The sequence below is a fragment of the Wolffia australiana genome, chromosome 2, assembly GCF_029677425.1.
Source record: "Wolffia australiana isolate 7733 chromosome 2, ASM2967742v1".
In the NCBI taxonomy this organism is placed as follows: domain Eukaryota; kingdom Viridiplantae; phylum Streptophyta; class Magnoliopsida; order Alismatales; family Araceae; genus Wolffia; species Wolffia australiana.
In genome coordinates this window covers 11,393,426-11,420,786 of record NC_135836.1, presented here as the reverse complement: position 1 = coordinate 11,420,786, position 27,361 = coordinate 11,393,426, and the positions used below count along the sequence as shown (strand labels likewise).

The window sequence follows — 27,361 nt, the reverse complement described above, 5'->3', positions numbered from 1 at the left end:
GGTCCTTATTTTATTTTAGAAAATTGGACCTCCCCGCTGGAATACTAAAAATTCCGCCTGAGATCTTTCTTTTTCTGAGGGAATCAGAACAGGCACGAGCATGGACCCCGATAGCGTGATCTCGCACAAATTTCCTGTGGTATGTCTAATCCTGCGATCTTCGTATCTTCCGGTGTACGTATCCCTGGAAATTTCGTTGGATTGACGGTTAATAACATTTTTTGTGTTGCAGACTGCTTTCAAGTACAACGAGAGGTTTGAAATTTCTAGCAATTACATCTTCGAATTCCATTTCAATTGTTTATTTACCAGATGGGTCGTCGTAATTAGTTTTCCTACCCAACGAATCCAGTGATTTCTTGCTTTTCCACTGCGAGATTACAGAGATGTGGTGCTTTACGCCCTTGGAATCGGCGCCTGCGGTAGGGATGCGCTGGATGAAAAGGAATTGAACTTCGTATATCATCAAGATGGTCAGAGCCGCGTTAAGGTCCAAATTTTGAACTGCAGATAATTCGAAATTTCGTTTTCTTGTATTAGTTTGACGAATATGTTACACTTCTTACCCTTTTTTGGAATGGTACAGTCATTCAGTGTTCTCTCGGGGAGGCGATTCATAATGTAGATGTAGAAATGTTGTCTCTAAAAAAATAATTAAGGCAAGCAGACTCTTTTTTTATTGCTTCGCCCGATGATCAAATTATGAATCGCTCAAACAAGATTATAAGGTTTTAAGGGCTTTCCTCAATACGACATCATGGATGTTATAATTAGCCCTGTAGACCTCCACCGACCAAAGTTTAAAAGATGATGGAACAATAACAATCAATGTTTCTCAGCCCTATCATGTCCCGATCAGACGTCAATAAATTCGATATTTGGCCTTTTTTTTTGGACGAATCAAGGCTCTTATACTTTCTTTCTTTCAGGTTTTACCCACATATGTCACCGTGTTCACGTACCGAGAGGCGCCAGGCATTCTGGATTTGCCTGGTTTAGAGTTAAGTTCCCACGCAATTTTATGACTCTGAGATAGTTGGCCTCGGATTTATTTCTTGTCTAGCGAATTGAACATATGAAATATTAATCATGCAGATTTGATCCTCGCATGCTTTTACATGGGCAACAATATATTGAGATCTACAAGACTCTGCCGACAAGTAGCAGTGTAAGATACTGACATGGAAGACAATATTGATTTATTATTCATGTTCTTCTACTGCACCCAGCATACGCTTTTTTCGTTTGTCTATAAGGCGTGCTGATTCTGCTATGCATAAGAATGTTTGTGTTTCACTCCGAGCGTCAAAATTATTCTCTCTCCTTAGCGAAAGCAGAAATCTTGTTGCAGCAGACACCTTTTCATTTAGTTTTTTTCTGTTTTGTATTCGCTAGAAAACCCTGCTAACACCTACATTTACCTCACTAATAACTAATAAATATTACATTTACTCATAGTTACAGGAATGGTTTGTGTCGGCGATCTAATATTACTTTTTTTCTCAGTATCCTTTTGGGTAACATGCGCATATTTGATTTCATATCTTCCCATCTCTTGCCGAAATTTCTTATGTTTCCCCTGGAAGATGGCTCAAAGATGTTTACATGAGTCAAATCGTTCCACAGAAAAATACCGAATTTAAATTAAATTGGTTCCACAGATTATGCATTGGTTTGTGTAGCTGATTGCCTCAGTTTAGTTGTTGCAGCCTTCGCTCCTTTGTTTTCTAATGGAAAACACACTGCTTTAATAATAGTAGGAGATGTGTGCATTGGATATGCATTTTTATCGAACAAAGTTTATCTTCAGATAAAGAATCCATGGTGAACTGTCCCATACCTTCTGCGTGTCTCATGTGTGTGGAAACAGGTCTTTTTCGGTTCCAGCTTAACTGAAGTAGGTAGGGCCGCTCCCAGTTTCTCGCCTGTGACCCTTACTTTGTAACCTTCGCCGCGGTCTTATGGTCTCTTAGAGAGAGGGGATAACCACCTAACTAAAGAAGAATAGTGCTCTTTATACGAGTAGGTGTGGAGAGCTTTTTGCGGGGAAACTTGCAAGTAAAGTTTGGGGGGAGGTGGGCGTCGACCCAACCTTATGAGTATTAGTACTATAACAGTTCCGATGAACAGTCACTCACTTTTGACAGTTATACGATACCAGAAGATTATCCAAATGGGAAGATGGTCAAACAACTGAAAGTTTGATGTACTGTTATCTGACAGTTACATGCACCACTTAATTATGAAAATACATCATCCAGGCTTTGGTTAATTTTTCTACGAATCCAAAACAAACTCATACTTTCCCGTGGATTTGAAACAAACTCATATTTCACTGTTTTGTCTCTGGTACCATCTAATTTATATAGTGATTAGGTTTTTATTACAATCAGATCCATAATTGCTTCTGACTATTTTGTATCCGATGTAGTTAATTTAGTAGTGTATGTATGCCCAGACAAATGCCCTATGACTATTCTTGAATTATTTTGAGTGTCTTTTGTGGAAACTTGACTTACATGTGGGCTTTTGTTCCTCGAAGAGTATCGTTTGATTCCAGTTCACTTTAAAGAATCTAACAACGGTTCACCCTTCATTTGCAGTTACAAAATAAGCAAGTGGTCGCAGGGCTTCATGATAAAGGTGGGTCCCTACCTAAATCTTAATTTTGGTATAATACTGGAGCATTATGATTCTCTTTTAGAATTCAACTCAGATATTTTGGGGCATTGCCGAATTAATTTGGTCATTTATTGGAAGTAATTATACAGATAGTAGGGTTTATGGGTTATGATGCTTAGCTGATTTTCTAGGAAAGGCTGCAGTCGTTGAACTTGAGATGATCAGTTATGAGAAGGAATCTGGCGAACCTTTGTGCCTGAACAGGTTTATCCAGTGTATCAATTGCGTATTCTAAAAAATATTTATTAAGAATGCCTTTAATTATACCTTTTCAGGTCCACTCTTTATTTACGCGGTGCGGGCGGGTTCTCTAAATCATCCAAACCTTTTTCTTATTCCAACTATCCAGAGGGCCAGGTTTTTGTTCAAGTACCAAAAACTAAGCCGACTGCAATGTATGAAGACAACGTCAAACAAGACCAGGTACGCAGAGCACTTATTCGTGGATTACATTAGAACAATCTCAATGTTCTGCATGATATTTTGTTACCTGTAACTGTAATAGATTAATTATCCTCCATGTCTTGCTTCTTCTCTCTTCTAATGATCTTAAAATACATATGATGTGTCATGTCTAGGACTAGTTCACTCGTTTCTGCCCAATGGTGGCATTTTTTTGTCATTTTCTGCTATGCTTGTATTTACCTTTAAACAGGGCAGCCCTCCCTTTAGAATGGCAGACAAGGAAGTAGAATCAAGTTGGTTCCTCTGTCTCCTCTGTGCAATGTCCATCTCACCAATGATTCCTCCCTGAGCGGTGTGCACTCGCTTGGGTTTCTCCTCTCGCCAAGGACCACTCCAGCATCTCCTGTGTCTCCACCAATGACCACTCTGGTGTCTTCTCCCTGCTTCCCTCTCCTCTGCCCTATAGGAACTTCCCGATAGGAACTTGTAGTCACCTGAAATATGTATGTAAAAGGGATCATTAAATGATCTTATTTTCTGCCTGGGTCATCGTTAATTAGTGACGATTCTTCTGGTAGCTCAGTGAGAGAGGAAGAGAGAGAATAGAGAAGGCAGAAGAAATAGAAAATATATTCCAATAATACTAACAGTACAATTTCGTAACCCCTTTATAGGGCGATAACTAGCCGTTACTTATAACGGATAGTTTTAACTAGCCGTTATCACTTTCCCGATTTGTTATTACAAATAGGGTAATGGGCCATATGGACCCGATAGTGATAATAGGCCTTTATTTAAGGCCGATAGATGATACATTGTAATAGCTTATTATGCCCTTACATTCAATAATTCGTATTTGTGATTTTTCGTGATTGTTGATCATACAGGCCCTGTTATATAGATTATCAGGTGACTACAATCCTCTGCATTCAGATCCCATGGTTGCCAAAATAGCTGGGTGAGTAATGTTTCTGATCTTTATTTATGCCCAGTAGAAATTTTTATTTTTCACAACTTCATTTTATTTACCTATAAAAGATAAGATGGGGTTGGCATTTTCATGATTCTGAGGCCGTATCGTTGTAATATAAGCTTATGTTTATGTTCGATTGTTTATAGATTTGAACGGCCCATATTGCACGGTCTGTGCTCTCTTGGCTTTGCTGTCCGAGCAGTTGTAAACGTCATCTGCAACGGCGAGCCATCCTCTGTGAAAGTCATTTTCGGGCGTTTTCTTCATCATGTGTATCCTGGGGAAACCCTTGTCACAGAAATGTGGCTCGACGGCTTCAGGTCAACACTCTTGAACACACACACACATCTCTCTCTCTGTCTTTCAATTTGTGTATCTCAATATCTGTTTGTTTCTCTCTATATTTCTTACTATCTGCATGTATCTTCATCTCTCCCTACCTCTCTTTCTGTTTCTCTATATATCGATATATCTATCTATCTCTTTCGTTCTCTATATATCTATCTATCTATGTATCTCTCTTTATTTACGTTTCCTTGTCTGTATCTCTCCTCCCTTTCTTCTTACGCTTAATGAAGTGATTTGGTGCTTCAGGGTCACCTATCAGACCAAGGTTAAGGAACGGGGGAAACCAGTGCTCCATGGGTTTGTGGATCTCAGACAGATTCCATCGTCTCTCTAGGTTGTGATTTTTATTTGAATGATCTAGGATGTGATTATCTGTGTGTGTTGCCCCTAAAGAATGCTTAACTATTTACAAACATCAATAAATTCCTGACTTTATGATATAGGGTTACAGAGCTCTTATTCATGGAACCATTTTATTATGAGTTGAACATTGATGAGTCTTGTTGACTAACCCTTGAAATTCTACCATCTTTTTCCAATTTGTCTTCCCTGATATCTTTATAGAATAGAATACACATACATGGTTCGGTTGACTAGAATGACCAGGTTTTGAAGTAACTACGTATCCTTAGGACATTTGGATGACAATAGTCGTCCTAAATTGTAATGTAGGAATTCATTGACTTTTTCGCCGTCAATTTATGAAGAGGCCAAAATTGAGGCCTGAAGAAAACTAATCTCCAGTGAGTTCGAAAGGAACTATAGTGTCTATCTCTCTGGTCACTCTCGTAATAATTGTTTTGTAGTAAGAACTGTAGAAAGATATGTGCCTTCAATACACATTTTCAACAGAAAAGTCAAGTGATAAAAAAGATTCAATACTAAATTACCTCAACCATCAATCAAGATATTGATGAAAAATGCCAAAACATTTTTTATTTGATTTATGAAAGGTATATAAATATGACTTGTGATTTATCTTCTTAATATAATGTATTCCGTCTTTGGGATCTATAGATCTTATTTTTTTTCATTGTTAGATTTATTGGTATTAAAAAACTTCAAAGAAGTTCCACACAAAGGGCAAAGGTATCACGAAAATCACTGCACTTTAGAATCTGAAACTCAAAAAAAGTAGTTAGTCTGAATAGCACTTCATTTCAATATAAAATTGAGGAAATCTGCTCAGGATTAAACAAGATAGAAAATAAGACGCTGACATAAAATTTAGGCTTCAACGAGCACCTACGTAATACTTCAAATATAAATGAAAAACAATCATCAAAACACTAAGATCATTTTCCAAACGACAATGTAACCAACATAGTCTATGTTTGAAAATGTCACAAGAAATTAGGTGCCTCTACGAGTAGAGAAGAGCGTAGAGAATGTATAAGAAACACATTAACTCAGATGTTGTGAGAGACAGGTTGACCTACAACATGGTGTTGATCGTTCTACATTGGGAAAACATGATTTGGGATGTGATAAGATAGTTTCTATGATCTAACTTCACATCGTGCATAGAAAAAGCACTCTGAACTAATGTTATTGAGAAAAACAATCAAAACAAATAATTCCATAACACAATTCTCAGGCATATATTGATGGAATGCTATACTACAACAATAATCAACTATGGTCTTCTGGATACCTGGTTTTTCTTTCTGTCTGATTACCGATGTGTTTGTGTTATGAATAACATTACTGTGCAAACTGGTAGAGTTATTGAGGCATCCATTAACGGAAATAATTTATGATGTCTAAATAAAGTACACCCAACAGTGTGCCTGTTGATATCCAAATTTTCAGCATACTTATTATGAACTAGCTCAATCAGTCTAGAACCTGGATATTGCAGAACCTTGCCGCCAGAAGTACATTTCAGTTTTACGCATCACCCAACAGAATATTAAAAATGGGAAGTTATAAACGAAACTCAGCTTCCGGAACCAGAAGCAGTCATCAAAAAATGAATGCAATTTGCGGCGAAAACCCACATGTCAGCACCATTCAAAATCCCTTTCACAGTCAGTATAATACTCTCTATTTCAACTTAAATATCGCTTTCAAATTCACCACCCTATCTTTGTCAAGCGGCAGTTATGAATTGGTCCATCCATAACTTCTCAACCATGAAGGTTCTTCATAATCACTTGACTCGTCGAAAGCCAAACACTTACATTTGGCATACGATCTCGAATGGCTCAGACCCTATTCCAGAATCCCAGTCGTTGACTCAATCAAAAAGATCCATTTTCACATCAGTGACATCAAGTTGCAGTATCTCTGCCCGGCAACCAAGAAGAGAACCCATGCTGCAGAAGAGTTGGGATAAGACATTTCGCTTACAAACCAGAGTGAAATCATGATTCCTGTTCTTACTTGGGATGAGTACGCCCAAAATCTCCATGGACAAATTCCTTGATGTATGTTCCAGCCTGCGATTATGAGGAGATGCCAGGAGGCAAGTGCATGAGACATTGAAGAAGAAAAAATAAGAACACACCCATGACAGGATTATGCGTACTGTTGAACTCCTTAGGGGAGATGGAGTACATAAATGCAAGAAAGATGGAATGAAGAGATGAAGGAAGTTAGAACAAAGTCAATAAAACTAACGGGTTCCCTACCCTTGTATAGGGATGGGAATCCTAAATAAATAATAATAATACCCATATTCCTAACAAATTACTCAGAAGAGATGTTTACAAATGAAAACATAAAGAAAGGATAAAAAGGAGGCATGATCCCCCCCCCCCCTCTAGGATTAATGAAATCAGCATGTAAGCATCAAAACATATTAAAGTCTTAGAGCCATCAAAGTTTAGCCATGATTATTAAAGTCATACTACTCCTCCAGATCATTTTTTTAAACGAACTAGATAATAGAAGTGCATTTCAATGGACTTGAAGTCATCATATTGAAAAGGAAATAAGACAAATGATCATATTGTAAAAAAATTGAAGTACCTGCGTACAAAGATGGAGCAGAAAATACTGAGAGCTGCCTGAGATTCTCTCTGCAGTCATCCTGATACCAGACCATCCAGAGTCTAGTCGGTTGTCACCATGACAAGAAGTAGAAATTTGATGTTGATTCGGATAACATAAACCATTCACCTACCAATGTATCATCCTTTTTCGTTCCATTGGACTCCGGCGATGAAGAACCCTAATCGGAGTCCTTTGCGTGATTTCCTATACATTAAGAAAATTAGCATAAACTGGTGCAGTACGTTGGATCAGCGAAACCAAAAGAAACACGTCCAAAAATAATAATATTTTAAATATGAAATTAACGGAGATTTTTCTGCCCTTCAAAAAAAAATTCTAAGCTTCACCATAAGTGTACAGACATTTTGAAATCTTCATTTTACCATGTTAACCATTGAATTTATCTTCTGCTGATCCTCTTCAGTAAGCTGCCGTGAAATCCAAACAACCGCAGCATATTGCTTCTACAGAAAACATAGACATTAAATCTTAGGCCACAAGAAAATTGTATATTAATCAAACTAATGAATAAACATGTGAAAACATTGCGACAGAAAACCTGTTTTTCAGCTTCACCTTCACGCATGAGGCTCCACGCTTCGCTTCCAATCACTCTAAGATTTTTAACGTTGACCTATCGCAAAGAAAGTAACAGATGATACGTTGGCGAATGAAGAGAAAGAGAATGATGAAGTTCTATTACTGAAAAATGAATTTTCGGCGGTACTTACTAGATTATTTTCTGAATTATTTATTTTTTCAATTATCTCACGGATATCATCGGAAGACGGCAGCGATGCTGCATTTGAGACCTCGACCAGAAAAGGGCGGCCAGAACCCAGCATCCGGACCTAAAAAAAATCATTAATCTCCAAAAATAAAACAATTTTTTTCAATGATTTCAAGTAGAAATTCACTAACATCGATATCTTCTCTTCCAGCAGCATGAAACTTGTAACCGTCTCCATTACAAACGGGAAGAATGCTATTGGCAAGTATCTCCTGAAAATAAGTTAAATAGTAAGAACAATTAAAAGTTGAAAAAAATAAATTCGGACACAGGAATTAACCTCCACTGAAGCTACTCCCATTCTTTCATCATCGATTATCCAACGCGTCTGGCTGACTTTCCTCGAAAGCTTCGCGTAGAATTAAACATAGTAAAGTAGTGTTCTTTTCCAGAACAGTAGACAATCATCAATCAAATCAGGGAAAGAGAGGATCACCTTCAAATATCTACCGGCAATGTATACTGTCGTTTGACAACTCTGAGCAGTAAAGATGCATTCTTCATTCATATTCAATAATAAAAATCAAAATATAATACGAGTTTACTTCTTTACGAGCATCACCTTCTCAGAAGATCCTGACGATGGGTGGTTTCCATTTGCTGAGCTCGCCTGCGACCCATCGACCCCGTCTATTTCCCCACAACTCGCACGCTCGTTCTCGCAGGATTGTTCTGTTTTCGACATTGCCACGAGAGGATCGTGACTAATTGACAATAGATCAGTTTGATCCAACCCCATAGCCAATCTGCTCTCCGTCCTGCCGATCGAAGATAGGAGACAAACGATAAGAGATTGAACATAGGGTATGAATAGGGTTCTAACGGGACGGAATCCGAACGCAAAGAGAAGAACACAACACTAAAGCTTATTATGGAGATGTTGACTCAAATTTTCTTAACATTTATCTTTCAAGTTGGCTCAACACCACCAGCCTGGTCAACCATGAAAGCATAGAAGTATCAAGTAAAGGACTAGAATCATCTGAAAAAAGAGATGGGCTAAAAGGATTTTTTTGAGTTTTGTCATGATACTGGAATGGGATTAGCATTATCTTTAAAGGCTTGAAACCGTAAATTGTCGATGATTACATCACCTTGCAGGAAGTCCAATTCATTACCCTTTTGTTCTCCCAAAGAGCCCTTTCAAGACACATCAACACCAGGGCTATAGACACATGCACACATCTTTGGCACATCATATCTCCTTGTCTTCTGCTGGATCTGCATTGCTAGACATTTGCAAGGGTCTTCTCACCATTCCAGTTCTACCAAGGGGGAGGCTACTCAAGGAAAATAGAGATAAAGGGTGGATGTTGGAGGAGAAACTAACGAGGGTCTTTTTAACTTAGGACTTCGGGGCCTTTTAATACTAAATGTAGTTTTTCATAAAAATTCTATATTTTAGGTATATCCACTAATGGCCATAGAACCATACACATGTGACCGTTTATGCCCATGTATCAGTCAAGTTAATTCATTTGTGCAATAACCTTTTATTGGCCATACTGAAGAATTCAATATTTATAACATATAGATTAATAATCTTGGATCAATTTTACCTTATATAAATCTCGAGTCACCAACATTTGAGGTGCCAAAAAAGACTACTGTCAAATACATAGAATCCCGTGTATTATGGCTCTATTATAATGACTTATGGCATGTGCAACAATCGATTTATAACCTATCAACTTACATAGGACTAATACATTGGGGGTCATTTAAAATTTCCCTTAAGTTGACCAAAGACTTCATTTCATTGCTTTCATAGAGTTTGTATCCTCTCATATAACAAGTTGACAACTTCGATAGGACTAATACACTGGGATCATTTAAAATTTCCACTAAGTTGACCAAAGACATTATTTCATTGCTTTCATAGAGTTTGTATCCTCGCATATAACAAGTTAACATTCCCAGCTCGACCACAAAATCACAATTACGTGATTGTTTCTACATTCGAGATAGGATTATTTGGAATAGCACGGTTAGAGAGTCAAAATTCATTGTCAAAATAATACCAAACATCTATAAGATGTCCTTACTGTCTTAGTGATGGATATTATTTGTCTCTCAAGGAAATCATGCTTTCATGTCATGTTTAAGTTTATTGAAATAAACATCTATTCATTATTATTCTCATGTGATGTTTAAAATGAAGTCCTTGAATAGATGTAATGACTTAGTGAATCATAAGGAGATCGTAATATCCTAATCACTAGTTTCCAAACATGTGCTCTAAATATTCATATTTAAAAAACGATGCTCAAGATGCACATCAATCTAGGCGGAACGACTAGGACTATCTGATCTGACATATAATAGGTATGACAGATCACATGACCAGTAGTGTAGAGAGATGAAGCACAAATTGTAGTACCTTGATGGTATCAAACCCTGCACACATTTTAATCGCTGATCAAAAATAAATTTATGAATTCATTCAAAATATAAAATTGACTACAATGATTACAGGTCAAATCCATTGAGTGCTAGAATTGACTATTAAAATGGTTTACTTGGTTAACATTGATTGAATTGGACAAAGAGACATGTAATAAGTTAAGTATATATAAATAAATATAAGACGTAGTCTAATATATATATACAAAGTAGATCAAAATTAGATTAAAAATTAGATTCAAAACCCTAGAAAAAGTCAACTCAAGCAAATGTGCTGACCAAATCAATTCATTATTTTTTAAGGAATTTGTTATTGTACATGCAAGAAATCAATGGACTTATACATGTCTTATAAAAAATTTTCAAAATTTACATTTCAGTTAGATATAATTAATTTTAATAATGTTCAGTGTTATCTTTAATTTTTTGAATTCAAGTGAATCATAATGTGAACATGCTATGGTAATTAGTGTTGAGTTCATAGGTCATGATTGACCTGATCCACATGTGAATTTTGTAAGGGAAGATAAAATGAAATCCAACAGCATTTTTTGTAATTGAAAACATGATGATGAAATTATATTGGCACAAATCAACATCATGATTCATCAGTTCCTTAATGATTCATGCTGACCCGTTCAAGTGTGTGGCCTCTAATCAAATCGACAAGATCCTTCACACATCAAAACTCTTCTTCATTCAAATAAATACCATCATTTATGGAACATCAACGGCTCACCATTTGAATCACATCAAGAGGGGATGTCACCTAGGGAGAGAAAATAGAAGAATGATGGGCATCCAAACAAATCTCTAATGTGGAAATTTCTGCTCAAGGCCTCTTCCTATTAATACTTGATGGTAATTTTGTACAAAATCCCTAATGTTTTAGTATATCTTCTGATGTCCAACAGAGCATTGATTGTGGCCCTAAATGACTTCAAATTTAAATTGATAAGTGTGTGTGTTTTCATGCTTTATTCTACTATTTATATGTAGAATCTACACATGAATTATAATTTATTTACATTTAAAATAAGATTAACATCCATTTTCTAATTGGTCCTTTCTTATGGACTCTAAGATTTATGAACCAAGTCCACTTCATTATCTTGAATCAAGTGGATTGTTTTCATCACTTCCATGGATTTTCATTGAATTATAGGACTTATGTAGTTAAAATATTAATCTTGTATCATTGATAGAAGAGATAGGGAGCCAAAGCACAATTAAGCCCACTATGGAGCAGGGCCAATCTGGACCGTGAAAGGAGCCTAAACCCAATAAAATGGGAGCTTATTTTCAAGGTGAACATAAATTAGATGGTTGTGGTTTTTTCCTTGAAAGGGGCCATGGAAATTACTGGCCAGATTGACAAATATTGGCCACAAAATTTAAGGTTTCTCATATTGAGAATCTGGTATTCGTTTATACCCCTTTTTCTTTGTCGTTGTAATCATCCTTTATTTTATGTAACAAAACCTATTTTGAAGATATGATTTCAGCAGTTTCTTAGATCAACTATGGTTGAGTTTCAGGTTCATTGAAGAAGAGTCATCCTTGGCCTGAGAGAGAATGACACTAGAGCTTTGTGCATTCTCAGCAGTTTCCACCTTCCAGAGTTGATTTTTATCTTGTGATATTATTGAGCATAATACCCAAGACCCATGGCTTTCCAACATCGCAAACAGTTCTAACATATCATCTTATAGATGAAGTTATCATATTTTTTCTGAACCTCAAAACTGGAGAGCTTTCACACGTTTTCTAGTACCACCACACAAATTCGAGGAGCTCTTGCATGCATACCTGGTGGTCTTTGCCAAGAACTACCATAAGAAATTTAAGTCAAAATTTATATAATTTTTAACATTAATTCACTCCAAAAGCTCATAAAAAATCCTCCAAAATTCTAATAAACATTTTTTAGGTTTTCTTTCACTCCAATTGCCTATAAAAGTGATTTTGCTATTAGAAGTTTTTTTGAACTATAGAACTCAATACATATAATCACTTCCAAAAATATTTGAGACTCTACCTCTTCATCCTTACTCAAGTCTATATTTAAAGTTTTATTTTAATCCAGGAATTAACAACAAGTAAATACCCTATTTTCTAGCTTATCAACCCTTTAGGCCCATGAATAAATCTTGTTAGTGACTACAATGATCCAATAATGCCTATTGACCAACCTTAATGTAGTAAAAAATCCTAATGCTTGAATTGAATTGCATCCCCTAACTAAATTTAATTTCTATTTTCTTTATGAAATACAATCATTCGATATCTTTTTTTTCCTTAATGGATATATTTATTTATGATGCAAAGTATAATGGGGAAAAATAGTAAACAAATGTATTAGGTTCAATCATTTAAACATGACTTGCATACCTAATCTCTGATGTATAATTATAACATTCTATCAAATTGATTCAGATTAGAATCAATTTTTGATCACTATGACGCTCTATCTTAATATTTTTTCTACCAACTGCTTAATGAAGATTTTTGTAACGTGCATTAGTTTGAATATGTCGATATTCTTTGGTGTACATTGAAATAAACTTGAAGCTTATGTAAATATATATTATTATTTATCAGTATAAATATGAATGGATTTAATCTTATCCATAGGATGAGTTTCTACCTCGTGTTGTGCAAATTTATGAGCTGTACTCTTAAAGATACAAATGAGTATATCTAGTCCCTCACCAAACCTTTTCCATCATCACTTATCATCTACATATAACCCCTCATCCCCTTGATGCTACTAAGATAAAATAGTTTACGATCAAATGCCACTACAGAATCAGTTATCCCAATCTATACTAACTTGAATCGTCAGAGGGCTCTTCTTCAATATTCCACTACCATTAGTGAGGACCGCGTCGCATCATTTTCCTTGAGCTCTCCCTTTCGAAACTAAGCATGGATGATTTCCTTCAAGACGTCCAAGACATGCTTCAGAAGAAGCTTGTTTGGCATAGGCGTACCACGCACTCCCTATTGGCAAGTTTCATCTCAGCCAAGTATGACGAATAGGCACGTATAGAGATGGATACCCGGGTCCATCACAGATCGCGGACTTGGCAGCAACATTGGCTAGAGATAGCCAAGGTTACATGTTGGCATGTCGGCCGCGGCGACATTAGCGCCTGTTATGATACATGGATTGGCAATGAGCCTTTAGCCCTCCAGCCCCACTTTGCATCCCATTGATTACAATTGAGCCATGGCACAATTGCTCACGGGCGACACGTGGCACCTTTACGAGCAACATGGCCTACCCATAGATACGTTATGCCTGGCTCGAAGTACTCTCATTGGGTATGGTCATGACCGTCCTATTTGAACGCTTACCCTCGATGGGTCCTTTTTCTTGTCGGTCTTCTTGGGACATTTCTGTGAGAAATCCCCCATCCAGCACTAAGGCCGCCGCATCTAGCATCCGACAATCATCACTCGCATTTCTTTCTTCCCATGGAGACTCATGCATTGTGGCCTCCCGACGGATGATTGGGTGTGATGCCGGACGTCGTCTCAACGGCGTCCGACCGTCACCGAAGGAAGGAACTCGGTGTCGTATCGCTAACTAATCGGGTTACGTCCACGACGTCAACCGATGGATATGCGGAGAACAGAAATACATGTATGACGATAACGAGGACGATGGTTCTACAACGGTACGTGCAATGCGCCGACAAGCTATGAGAGCCAACCCGGAGCGGGGACGGGGTCGCCAAGCTGGGTCGGACCAGCCCTCCAAGTCGTCCGAGGTGGGTCGAGGGCGCGCACGCCGTCGAATGGGGTAACTCCCACTGGAATGCTCACACGCGTCGGGGCGTCCCGACTCGTACCGGACAGGTAAGACGCTCGTCTTTGTTTCGTTCTCTCAATCTGTCCCACTCACCTATCTAACCCGAGCGCGGTGGAGGCAATACGAAAGAATACTGACGGAAATAAATGACGTAAAGAGGCTAGGGAAAGCAGGGTACCTTCGTCGCGCTGGCGACGGGATTTTCGCACCAACTGGTTCCGGAGGAGGGAGTTGTCGGGTGCGCCGGGGGTTGACTGGTGCGGAGGAGCGGTTGTGCGCAGTCAGCGCGGAGCGATGCAGGGAGGCGTGGTCGACGGCGGTGGGCGCGCGGTCGGCGCGGCGGCGGGCGCGCGGTTGGTGCGGCGGCGGGCGCGCGGTCAGCGCGGCGGCGTGCGATCGCGGCCCAGCGGCAGCGCGGCGTCGGCGGCAGCGGCGGCGTGGCCTTGTGCGCGCAGCAGCGGCGCGCGGCGGCAGCGAGCGCGGGCGGGCGCGGCGGCGCGCGGGCGGCGCAGCGGCGCGCGGCGTAGCGGTGGCGGCGCAGCGGCTTGGCGCGCGTGGCGCGCGGCGCGGGGCGCGCGCGGGCGCTGGCAGCGGTGGCGCGGCGCGGCGCGCGGCGGCAGCGGCAGCGGCGGCGCGGCGGCGGGCGCGGCGGCGCGGGCGCCTTGCGACGATGCGCGCTGGCGCGGCGCGCGGCGCGGCATGCTGGCGGGTGGCGCGCGGCGGCAGTGTGCGCTGGCGGCGGTGGCGGCGGCTTCCTTCCTCTTTCCTCCCTTTCTCCTCCTCCTCCCTTCTTCTTCTTCCTTCTCCTCTTCTTCTTCTTTCTTCTATTCTTCTCCACGACCTGACCCTTCTTCTCAAAATACCATTCTTCAAAAATTTAGGTCAAGTGAGCGGAAGCGCCCACCTCTTCCTTATATATGGGTGAAGATAGGCCCTTCCTTAAGTCCAAAAACAACAAAACAAAACAAGGAAAGGAAAGGAAATAATGAAAACGGGCTTGTCAGGCCCAACATAAAAAGGGGAAAGAGTTCCTCATATGGATCCTTCCCGCTACACGACAACACGATAAAACCAAAAGCTATAGAATAAGGGAACCAAGGTGTCGGTGTGCTCGGTGGTCGGCGTCCGCGTCATGCCGAGTAGCGGAATGCGGGATCCGTGTTGCCGCGCGGCTCGTCGTGGTGGCTGGACTCGTCTCGGTGGCGAGCTGGGTAGTGCCGGCTCCTCGGTCTGGGTCGGGAAGTCCTGCTGCTCCTCTGCTGCTGGCTCGATGACGTCCGGTGGTGACGCGCCATCAACCCTCCCGGGGTGGGAAGGACTCGACTCCGCGAGTCGGGGTGGAGGATCGGCGACGGGGAAGGAGGTCGGGACGGAGGCGTCGAGCTCTGTTCTGTAACCCACATGTCGTCACGCAGTGTGGCCCGCCCAACGTACTAGGAATCTCTCGATGCTTCCCCACCTGCATGGTCAATTACCTCTGCAGTACACAATCGATTGCCTCGTGCCTGTCGGGTGAAACAATTGGGGAGTGGTCTCGCAAACTCACTCACGCTGAAGGGGTCTAGAGAGGCTGGGAGTGGGGAGGAAGAAGGGGCCCGTACTGAGCTAGGTCCGCCACATTGAATGTAGAGCCTATTCCCCACGTAGGAGGAATTTCGGCGACATACGCGTTGTCGCCCACTCTCGGAGGATCCGAACGGCGGGCGGGAGCATGCAACCGTTGCCGTCGGGAGAGTATCTCTCGGCCTGAGTCTGACCATCACTAGGTCTCCCGTCAAATGCTCGGTCGGCGATGCAAGTCGGCGGCTTGCTTGTACAATGCATTTTGCTGCGTGATCCTATCATGAATGCGATGATGTAATGCAGAGACATGCTGGGCAAATGCAAGTGCGTCCTCGGAAACCTAACATGAGGATCTATGGGAGCTAGGTCTAGGGTCGACGGGGTGCCTGGCTGTAAGCGATCTCAAAGGGGCTCAACCCGGTGGTTCTGTTCACCGAGGAGTTGTATGCGAACTCGGCGCGTGGTATGACAAGATCCCAAGGCGCGAGGTGTTCGCCTCGAGGAACGTAATAGGTTGCCCAAGCTACGATTGACCACCTCCGTCGACCGTCGGTCTGCGGATGGTAGGCAGTCAGAACTTGAGCCGTGCCCAAGAGGCTCCACAGGTCCTCGAAGTAACTCGTGAAGCGCCGCGTCGCGATCGGACACGATCGAGGATGGCGAGCCATGGAGGTGCACGATCTCTCGGAAGAAGATCTGGCGACCTTCACGGCGTCGAGCGTCTTCCGCGAGGGCACGAAGTGGGCCATCTTGAAAACCTATCCACGACTACCATGATGGAGTCGTGGTGCCTCGCGATGCGGGCAGTCCCAAGACGAAGTCCATGCTCACGTCGTCCTAGGGCGCCTCGGCGTCGGCAATGGGGTATAAAGTCCGGCTCTTCTTGACCTGCTTGGCCAAGGCACATACACGCACTGGGCAACTATGTTGCCAACATCGCGCTTTAGGGAAGGCCGGTGAATTGGCCTTCCATGGCGGCGATCGTCTTATCGCGCCAAAATGACCGCTAAGGCCTCGTGACATTCCCAAGTGAGGAAGTCACGTAGTGATGTGCGAGGTACGCACAATCTGTTCTTAAGAACAGGTATCCGTCGAAGGACATAGTCCTTGTAATCCGGATGGTCCTCGCCGGACTTCCGCGTTGATGGGGCGAAATCAGGGCAGTTATCGCACCCATCTCGGATGGTCTCGAACCCCAAGACTGTCACCTTCATGGCGTTGAGCACGTGAGTTCTCCGGTGAGGGCGTTGGCTACGACGTTGTCCTTGCCCTTCTTGTGCTTGATGACGAAGGTGTAGTCCTGCAGGTACTCGACCCACCTGGCGTGCCGATCGCCAGTTTCTGCTGCGAGTGCAGGTACTTGGCGCCTCGTGATCCGAGAAGAGCACGAACTCCGATGATAGGAGGTAGTGTCTCCAATGCCGTAAGGCTTGGATGACCGTAGAACTCCTTGTCGTCGTGGAGTGTCGGCTTTGCATCATTCAGCTTCGCTGAAGAACTCCACGGGGTGGCCCTCCGGCCGAGGGCGCCCGATGCGATACCGAGGCATCGCATGTAACTCGAACACTTTCCCGTCGGGAAGCGTAATACCAGCGCTGTGTCATCATGAGCTTTATCTGCTGGAAAGCTCTCTGCGCCAGTGTCGGCGACGACTCCTCCTTGAGGCGATCGGTGATGGGGCATAACGGAACTGAAATTCGTATGAATCGCCTATAGAAAGTCGCCAGTCCTGAAACTCCTAACGTCGTGCATGTTTGCCGGGTGGCCACGACGTGATGGCCGGACCTTCTCCGGTCGGCGGCTACGCCTGGGCGGACACGATGAACCCTAAGAAGGCAACCTCGGACGCTAGGAAGCTACACTTCTTGGGGTGGGCGAGCTGCTCCTGCCGTAGGATGGTGCAGACCTGCCAAGGTGGTCTGCATGCTCGCTCTGGATCTGCTTTGTAGGCGAGGATGTCGTCGGGCGAGACGACCACAAACTTCCCTATGAAGGCGCGCAGCCTGCGTTCATGAGACGTTGGAAGGTGCTGGGCGCGTTGGAGAGGCCGAAGGCATAACCCTCCACTCATATAAACCGTCCTTTATCTTAAAGGCGGTCTTCCATTCGCCGGACGGATCCGTATGATGGTACCCACTCCTCAAGTCTATCTTGGAGAAGATAGTGGATCCCGCCATCATGTCGAATAGATCCTGCACACGCGAATGGGAAAGCGGTACTTGACCGTTATCTTGTTGATGGCACGGCTATCGCAACACATGCGCCACGTGCCATCCTTCTTCGGCGCTAGGAGAGCGGGTGCTGCGCAGGCTCATGCTCTCCTGGATGAGGCCCTTCCCCAAAGCTCCTCACTTGCCGTAGCAACTCCTCGTGCCGGCGGCTCCATGCGTAATGCGGTAGGTTCGGAGCGGCGCCGGGCACCAAGTCGATGGCATGCTGTATGTTCCTCATCGGGGTAATCCGCAGTAGCTCTTCCGGAAGACATCTCCGAACTCCGATAGGAGAGCCTCAACCTCTGGGGTGCGAGGGGTCACTGCACTATCAGCAGGGACGTCAAGGGTGACGGCCAGACACATAGGTGTATCGTCACCCTCGCGGCCAAGGTCGCGAGTGAATAAGGGTCCTCAGACTATCACTAACCCTACTGGTCGGGTCGCGGCCGGCTTGCTGGGCGGCTTCGTGGTGTACGGGTGCCACGTAACTCGTCGTCCCTGGTGCATAAAGGAGCAGGTGTTCACGCGCCCTGCTAAGGTGACGTCGTGATCATATAACCATGGCCGACCGAGGATGATGCTACCCACCTTCATGGGTAGTACATCAAAATGCGTCTCGGCGTATGTGTTCACCTTCAGGCCGCGCAGCGGCGCTTCACAGATAGTGATGAAGCGTCGATCCATGAAACGTCGTATGGCGTGGGGTGCTCTATCGAAGTCAACCCTAAGCCGCTGACCATAGTATCTGAGATCGCGTTGATGCAACTACCGCTATCCACGATCACCTTGCACGCCTTGCCGTTGATCTTGATATGCGTGTAGAAGATCGATATGCGGATGGCGCATCATCGAGCGGTGTCGGCTGTTGAGCGGCCCGTGGAAGTCTATCGGAGTTGTCAACCCGCGGTGATATCCTATCTCTACCGCTGCCGGGTGTGTCGACAGCGATGTTGGCTAACGGCCGGACGGACGCACGACGGCCTGTCGCGGGTGGGGCTCTCGCCTCGATGATCTGGATGAATCCTATATGTCCACCGGGCTCCTCGTACTCGGCGCATTCCTCGTTCCGTGATAGTGGTCCTCCGGGGTGCGTCGGCTCCATCGCAATAATCCTGTTCGGTTTCCCCGACATCAATCAAAAGTGTAGATGGGCATTGGTGGGCCCGGTGCCCTCGTCCTTGGCATTTGTAGCACGTGATGTGTGCTTGACTTGGTGCAGCGCTACGGGCCGGGGCATCGCGGTCGAGGCCCGGGCTTGCGGGTAGACCCCACTGAGGTGGTTGGGGTCGTTCCTTGGCCCCGGTGACGGTGCGACCGAGTGGTCGCGGTAGGGTGGAACAGCGGTGCAAGCGAACCGTAGGAACTCGCGGCGTGGTGTGCGCGTTGGGCGCGGGTGTCTTCGACAGGCGGATCCATGTGTTCCACTAGGTGGTATGCCTCGTCGACCTCTGCCGGTTGGCAGTCAGGACCTTGCTGCGCAAGGCGGGCCGGCCGTGGCGAAGAGGCCAATGATGACGCGGGGTCCTCCACGAAACGGCAACGCATCCGCATTCCTCGAAAGCCTCGATGTACTCCGACACCGGAGTCGACCTTGCTTAAGGTCGAGCCACGAGGAAGAGTGTCATCTGGTACTGACGAGGAACGTACTTGTTCCTTAGCTTCCGCGCCATTTCTGCCCATGACATGATGGGCTGTCCTCGTCGTTCGGCCGAGAATTGCTCATTCTCCCAGAAGATCTTGGCTTGTCCGTCAAGCCGTGTCTCTGCGTACTCGACGCAAAGGTCGCCATCCATCCTGTACCACCTGAAATACGAGTTCATTTTGATTCCTAGTCAATGAACTCCTTGGGCTCTCGAGCCCTCGTAGACGGTGCGTCGGGCGCGCACGCTCCTCTGGATGCGTGCACGATGCTCCTCGCACCGACGCTCGTCGTCATCATAGTGCCGCTCGGGCACGGGATAGTCCCCTTGTCGCGGGTCCATGGGGCGACGGGGCGGGAATGGGTCGTGTCCGCGGTCGTCCCCGTGGTAGGGACGACCATCCGCGTGCTCGGTCCCAAGGCACCGGTGATGTGGTGGTGGGCATGCACCGTCAGCCCCGTAATATGGCGGGGTGGTGGCGTGGTAGTCCTCGCGTCGTGCGGTGGCTCGTCGAACCGCGGACCACGGGAGGAACGGGTCGAACCGACGAGCCGGATAGTCACGGCTCGGTCGCGCTCGTACTGGCGTATAGGAGATCAGGTCGAGCATAAGGGACCCGTCGTAGCCACGGGTGTAGTCATCCCGAGCGATGCATGTCCCAAGCGCGGACATCCTGTGGGTCGCGACGGGCTCCTGGCTAGGCGTACCAGTGGCGATGCGCGCCGTAAATGGGCGATCAGGGACCTCGTAATCATCAGCAAGGTCCGGTCGGGGTGACCACGGTATTCGGGTCTACCAGCCCCGTAAGAGGCGAGGGGGCCTCGTGCAACCGGTCCCGCCAACTCCGTGCTCGGACACTGGTGTCGGCGAGCATCCGCTCCAAGCGCTCGTCCTAGCTGCCGATGCGCGGCGTTGAGCTCCTTGGTCTTCCGGAAGTTCTTCTCTTGGCGGGTACTGGCGAGTGGCGCCGTCGTCCTCGTCCTCTACCCCGCGAGGTCGCTCTAGGGAGTACTCGGCGACGGAGATTTCCGTGGTCGCCGCCTCGTGGTATCCCGGTCTTCGTAGTCACTCGATCGAAGTCGCCGAGGGCGCGCGTGTGCCGCGTGGGGAGTGCTGGGATCGGCGTGAACCACCGGGCGATGCCGGTGATTTCGATGCGCCTGGGGCACCCGTGACGTCGGGTGGGACCGGCGTGTCCTCGATACGGGGTAAGGTAGGTTCCGCAACCGGCGAGGCCCGTTGAGGTCCCGATAGGGCAATCTCGTTGCCTCTCTCGTCTCGCGACGGTTCGACTCGTCGCGGGGAGGTAGAACCTCCGCGTTGCGCCATCCGCGCGGATCGCGCCTCACGGCCATCCTGGGTACCGATATGGATGCACGAAATCGATGGATGCGATGCACTAGATGCGATGCGATGCGATGCGATGCGGTCGGAGACGTGCTGTGGGCGACCACAGCCGGGCTCTGATACCAATTTGATGCCGGACGTCGTCTCAACGGCGTCCGACCGTCACCGAAGGAAGGAACTCGGTGTCGTATCGCTAACTAATCGGGTTACGTCCACGACAAGGACGATAACGAGGACGATGGTTCTACAACGGTACGTGCAATGCGCCGACAAGCTATGAGAGCCAACCCGAGCGGGACGGGTCGCCAAGCTGGGTCGGACCAGCCCTCCAAGTCGCCCGAGGTGGGTCGAGGGCGCGCACGCCGCCGAATGGGGTAACTCCCATGGAATGCTCACACGCTGCCGGGCGTCCGACTGCATCGACAGGTAAGACGCCGTCTTTGTTTCGTCGTTCTCTCAATCTGTCCCACTCACCTATCTAACCCGAGCGCGGTGGAGGCAATACGAAAGAATACTGACGGAAATAAATGACGAAAGAGGCTAGGGAAAGCAGGGTACCTTCGCCGCTGGCGACGTGGATTTTCGCACCAACTGGTTCCGGAGGAGGGAGTTGTCGGGTGCGCCGGGGTTGACTGTGCGGAGGAGCGGTTGTGCGCAGTCAGCGCGAGCGATGCAGGAGGCGTGGTCGACGGTGGCGCAGCGCGCGGGCGGCGCGCGGTTGGTGCGCGGCGCGTGGCGCGGGTGGCGCGCGGCGCGCGGCGGTATGCGCGCGGGCGCTGGCGCGGCGGCGTCAGCGCGGGGCGCAGCAGCGGGCGCTGGCGGCAGGCGCGCGGCGGGCAGCGCGGCGGGCGGCGCGCGGCGGCGCGGCGCGGCGCGCTGGCAGCCAGCGGCAGCGGGGCGCGGCGGCGGGCGCGGCGGCGCGGCGCCAGCGCGGCGCGCGCGCGGCGGCGCGCGGGCGGCGCGCGGCGCGGCGCGAAGCGGCGCGGCGGGCGCGCGGCAGTGGCGCGCGGCGCGGGCACGCTGGCCGCACGCGACGGGCGCGCCGGCGGGCGCGCGGGCGCGCGGCGTGAGCGCGCGGGCGCGCTGGGACGGCGCGCGACGCAGCGCGCGGCGATCGCGGCGGCGGCGGCGGGCGCTGGCGGCGCGCGATACGGCGCGGCGGCGGCGCGGCGGTGGCCAGCGGCGGGCGGCGGCGGGCGCGCCAGCGGCGTGTGGCGGCTTCCTTCCTCTTTCCTCCCCCTTTCTCCTCCTCCCTTCTTCTTCTTCCTTCTCCTCTTCTTCTTCTTTCTTCTATTCTTCTCCACGACCTGACCCTTCTTCTCAAAATACCATTCTTCAAAAATTTAGGTCAAGTGAGCGGAAGCGCCCACCTCTTCCCCTTATATATGGGTGAAGATAGGCCCTTCCTTAAGTCCAAAAACAACAAAACAAAACAAGGAAAGGAAAGGAAATAATGAAAACGGGCTTGTCAGGCCCAACATAAAAAGGGGGGGGGGGAAAGAGTTCCTCATATGGATCCTTCCCCGCTACACGACAACACGATAAAACCGAAAAGCTATAGAATAAGGGAACCGAAGGTGTCGGTGTGCTCCGGTGGTCGGCGTCCGCGTCATGCCGAGTAACGGAATGCGGGATCCCGTGTTGCTGCGGCGGCTCGTCGTGGTGGCTGGACTCGTCTCGGTGGCGAGCTGGGTAGTGCCGGCTCCTCGGGTGCTGGGTCGGGGAAGTCCTGCTGCTCCTCTGCTGCTGGCTCGATGACGTCCGGAGGTGACGCGCCATCAGGGTGACTCGTATTGGCCACTCCCTCAGTTTGCATTGCCATTGTTGCCCTACATCTCTCTAGGTTGAGAAAATGAAGCATCTTTCTTCCATAGTGAGACAGCCCTAGACTGTTGGCGCCAAATTACATATCATTAGCTCCCACTAAATTGTACCCATTCTACTCTAACACCTTTAGAGTGTTTTGGCAAGATTTTTCTTTTGTCAACACTCTCTAAGCGAAGCCCATTCCTTCACGTCACCGTAGCTTACTTCCTATGGGAGATCTGGATAGGTCAAACTTCTTCTCATTTTACGGGGACCCCCAAGCGAGCATTGGATATCATGCGTCGAGTCAAGCAGTGGATAAGACGCACTAACCATCTCATACCACCCATCGCTTGCAGCTCAGCCCTCATGATCTCCTTCGCACTTGGGCCATTTCGGTGACCCTCGGTCCCATCACCATTCGGCTACAGCTTGTCCATTGGCACCCACCGCTAATTGGCATCCTCAAGTTGAATGTGGATGGTGCAACCAAAGGGAACTCAGACCCCGAGGGGGGGGGCAGTATCCTCCACGACTACACAGGGAGTAGTCTCTTTGCCTTTTCATCTTTTTATGGTATCCAAACTAACACAACAGCCAAGGCTATGGCAATTCACAATGGCTTGCTCCTATGCGAGGCATGAAACCTTCATAATGTCGTCGTAGAATCAGACTCACAGTGGCGATTGTAACAAGTATAATAGGACATCATACGTGTCGCCCCCGCTTGATCAACATCTGTCACTAGTTGCGTGAGGGCAACCAGACTACGGATGCCCTTACCAACCATGCGGTATGCACTCGAGTCCCTTATACTCTTTAATCATCCTGGCACGAATCGGGCAGCTCGTGGTAGCCACCGCATTGAGTGCCTTGGCTTGTCGGCTCTTCGCATGCGTCACACCCAGTCAAAGGATAATCCCCGCGACTTACGTATTGCATGGAGCAATAGAGGCGAGAGCGCTCACCCTCTCACCTGACCAATGTACAAGCAACGCACCTCAACGCTAACACCAATTGAAGGTGGGAAAAGCTCTAGACACTCCATGCACCATCACCGCTGTGGTGGACCCTACGCAACGCTGGCATGAGCGACCTTCTCCGAGCACCTCCTAGGTGCACTCATGTATGTTTTCTTTAACCGCACCATGGGCATGGACGAGTAGGATCCGAGTGTAATTGGGATATTTATGCTCGCTCCATGCCTATAAATGTTGATAAACAATCGATTTCATATACAAAACCCCCCCTGGGTGGCGCCTAGGGCACGGCTGATTTGGTCGAGGGGCACAACCACAAGGTTGGACGTACCCGACACTGTGTATTTTGCCACAAAAAATAGCATGGATGATTGCATCTTGACCATTCAATCATACCTGTTGATGTACCCAACCTATGACTTTTAAGAATACCATAAATAAGAACATGCAGGTCATAGTCAAACTACAAAAAGGTCTATCCAAAAGACCATATTGGTATCACAACTCAAAGGACTAGTTACATAACAATGACATAAACCAATCTAGTTGTGAATTTTGTCATAATAGCATTTGAGTATTCATACAAATTGATTAAATAAACTCTTTATAATAAATATCACCTATTATTTGTCATTAGGGTATTCAGAATAATGGCTACAAGTTCGATTATACTCATCAGTTGGGTGGGACTTGATATAAATATTCTATTTGGATATTTCTACGTCCGTCTTGAGTATCATTCAAATATCAATATTTGGAGTACATGCTTAAAGATAAGTGATTGCCACATTATAACCTCATCCTAATTCACTAATACAGATCATTGATTGGTCCAAACTAGGGGTTCAAAGTAGATGATATGAATATCACTATATAAGTCATTTGCAAGGTTAGTATGGACCTAATCAACAGATTTGTTATATTACTTGTAGTAATTAGTAAGGGTCTATCCCACATGGAGCTAGGGAGCTAATTAGGATAAATCTTAATCTGTATTTTAAATTCCATAAGTTTATAAATATCTTTGATAAGTTTTATTTGTTATGAGAGTTTATTTCAGAGAAAAGAAATGCTTACTATTTTTACTAGGTATGGAAAATTTTCTGTTAAGATCCTAGACAGAGAATGATTTTTGAGATTTTTTTGGGATTTTTTTATCATCTTCGAAGAGAGATAAAGGTTATAAAGGTCATATCCGATTCAAAGTTGTTGACCTGGATGACAGATAATTAATGGATTCATTACCAAACTGAGTCAACTCAGTTTGTGAATGATTCCTGATAATTGGGGGAGGAGAGAGAGGCCTTGGGCGCTCTGCTGCTCAGAAGTGCTCATAATGCTCGTTGAATCAAAATGACTGAATCTGGAGTTCCAGAAGTCATTTTGACATGTATGAGTAGGTGTTGGAAAGCTTAGGATGTTCGCTATGTGTCCGAGTGATAACCAAGAAGCTTAGGAAAATACTGGGAGGAGGTAAAACAAGAAGGAGAGCTGAACATTTTTGTCACACCCAGTTGGCCCAAGGTGATCCCTTCAGCTCCCTACCAAATGGCTCAAGGTCCAGAGTGTCTCCATGATAACACCCTAAATTCTGTCTTTACTTAAAAAAATTTAGCACAATTTTATGCATTTAAAGATATTAAAGTGGGGTTGTTATCATATATTTCCAAGTGATTTCTGATTTTTCCATAATTTTTTGTTACTTTATGAATTTTCTGGAATTTATTTAAGCTTGAAATAATTATTTTTAAATCAAAATGGCAGGTTTAAATTTTATTTTTGAGGTTAATTTATGTGGGGATGAATTACTGAATTTTCTAGAATTTTTTGGAATTTTCTAAGATTTTTTAGGATTTTATTGGATTTTTTGGGATTTATTAGAGGAAGAAATAAATTTTTAAAGAGGAAAAAGATATATTTATAAGGAAAAAATGAGTGTTAAAGTAATTTTCAAACTTCGAGGGGCTTTTCATAAATACATGTTGCAGTTATACCCCTAAAAATGCAGATATAATTATTTAAAAGTTGCATGGATTTAATTGAAAATTGTCATGGTATGTTTTATAATTTCAGGAAAAAATCAGAGGAGAGAGAGTGCAAAGGGGGCATATATATGATGATTTTTGGGCATCATTAGGCGGCAATTTCACATTTTAAGAAGGACTTTAACGCAAAATCACCAGAGTGGTTTTCGCGCGATCGACGTGGCCTCATCTCGACTGTCGGATGAGAATCTGATGGTGCATGATGAGGGGGCACCGGGAGGTAAGTTCACCGCCGCACGGCAGATACAATGCGTGTGCACGGGTGATGATGTGGTGCTCTGCTACTCGTCAATACCGCAAAAAACACACACTTAGGTGCATTTAAAAATTTACATCGTCTATTCTTTTTATTTTTTTCTTTGTTTTTAGTTTCGTCAGGGGGTACGTGGAGCAACGAGAAAGAACCCACCATTTGAAGTTTAAAATTCATCAGCCAACGAGACAAGGACACATCATTGTGTGTTTAAAAAGAAAATTAATAAATAAATGGATTTAAAAATCCAATGGCTAAAAGTGGTTTAAATTCATTTATTCATAAATTTTGATCCTGAAGTCCGATTGAGACGATTTTCTTATGGATTTGCTTATCTCGACCTCCTATTTCTATGTGTATCATTGGATCATTCAGATAAAGCCAACATTGATAGATAAAAACTAATTACTAAAAGGGGTAAAATGGTAATTTTACAATGTAACCTATGTAATTTTGAGAGGAGAAGATCATTCTGGATGGTGCTCTATCACAGCTGCAAGACAAAGAGGATATCCAGCTTGGATCCAACCTTTTTGGTACCTTTTTCTTCATTGTATTTGAATTTTAGTGTACTTTGGATGCTGTTTTAGTTGAATTTCTTCATCGTTCTTCTTGAACTTGTTGAGCGAAATGTTCAAGAAGAACATTTCGTTCTGCTTGAGCGAAATGTTCAAGCCTAGCGGTTTAGAAGTTCAGACTAAGTTCAAGAAGAACGATGAAGAAATGTTCAAGCCCTTACTGAGATTGAGAGGTTTACCTAGCTATTCCAAGTGCACATTAGAAAAACTATTAAAAAAGATTTAATTCTTAGGAGATTAAATTACCCCCTTATATCATCTACTAGTGTAGTTATTATTTGAATTACCAATCTTCAAAAACCAACCAAACCAAATCACATTTCTCCTCTAAACCTCTCTAATTGACCCCTTTGACCCTTCTCTTTGGATCAAAGAGGCCAATCTGGAGCCCCTAATTTCTTCTATTCCTCCCATCTCTTCTACCCCCCTTTCTAAATTCATAATCTAATTAGGGTGGTTTGGTCTTCATTCAAGATCAAAGTAACTCTAATTAGGCCCAATTACTCAAGCAGATCATCAAT

General features: G+C 45.3%; 2 protein-coding genes across 2 annotated transcripts; one reads left to right on the top strand and one right to left on the bottom strand.

Moving 5' to 3' along the window:
- The first annotated feature begins 3 nt into the window (after nt 1-3).
- ECH2 (enoyl-CoA hydratase 2) lies at nt 4-4,846 on the top strand. Its single transcript, XM_078592078.1, has 11 exons — nt 4-139; nt 233-255; nt 385-490; nt 930-1,000; nt 1,096-1,168; nt 2,604-2,643; nt 2,814-2,886; nt 2,958-3,105; nt 3,975-4,045; nt 4,207-4,380; nt 4,655-4,846. The coding sequence occupies exons 1-11, from the start codon at nt 101-103 to the stop codon at nt 4,740-4,742; spliced, it is 906 nt and encodes a 301-aa protein (XP_078448204.1). The 5' UTR covers nt 4-100; the 3' UTR covers nt 4,743-4,846.
- Nucleotides 4,847-6,369: 1,523 nt separating this feature from the next.
- On the bottom strand, nt 6,370-9,071 carry LOC144716826 (Pseudouridine synthase family protein). Its single transcript, XM_078592077.1, has 11 exons — nt 8,758-9,071; nt 8,632-8,673; nt 8,476-8,544; nt 8,327-8,407; nt 8,137-8,256; nt 7,965-8,039; nt 7,789-7,869; nt 7,536-7,609; nt 7,382-7,442; nt 6,794-6,849; nt 6,370-6,726 (listed from the first exon to the last, which is right to left on the bottom strand). Exons 1-11 carry the CDS (start codon nt 8,932-8,934, stop codon nt 6,648-6,650), a joined length of 915 nt encoding a protein of 304 aa, XP_078448203.1. The 5' UTR covers nt 8,935-9,071; the 3' UTR covers nt 6,370-6,647.
- Nucleotides 9,072-27,361: the final 18,290 nt, after the last annotated feature.

What these genes read in the sequence shown, in the direction of transcription:
- ECH2 (XM_078592078.1), top strand. Translation starts at nt 101, where the DNA reads ATGGACCCCGATAGCGTGATCTCGCACAAATTTCCTGTG. An exon ending in CTGGATTTGCCTGGTTTAGA is followed by an intron (nt 1,001 to 1,095) that starts GTTAAGTTCCCA and finishes TTAATCATGCAG; the next exon opens with ATTTGATCCTCGCATGCTTT. An exon ending in ACAACGTCAAACAAGACCAG is followed by an intron (nt 3,106 to 3,974) that starts GTACGCAGAGCA and finishes TTGATCATACAG; the next exon opens with GCCCTGTTATATAGATTATC.
- LOC144716826 (XM_078592077.1), bottom strand. Translation starts at nt 8,934, where the DNA reads ATGGGGTTGGATCAAACTGATCTATTGTCAATTAGTCACGATCCTCTC. An exon ending in TTGCCGGTAGATATTTGAAG is followed by an intron (nt 8,545 to 8,631) that starts GTGATCCTCTCT and finishes TTCTACGCGAAG; the next exon opens with CTTTCGAGGAAAGTCAGCCA. An exon ending in TGCTCCATCTTTGTACGCAG is followed by an intron (nt 6,850 to 7,381) that starts GTACTTCAATTT and finishes TCATAATCGCAG; the next exon opens with GCTGGAACATACATCAAGGA.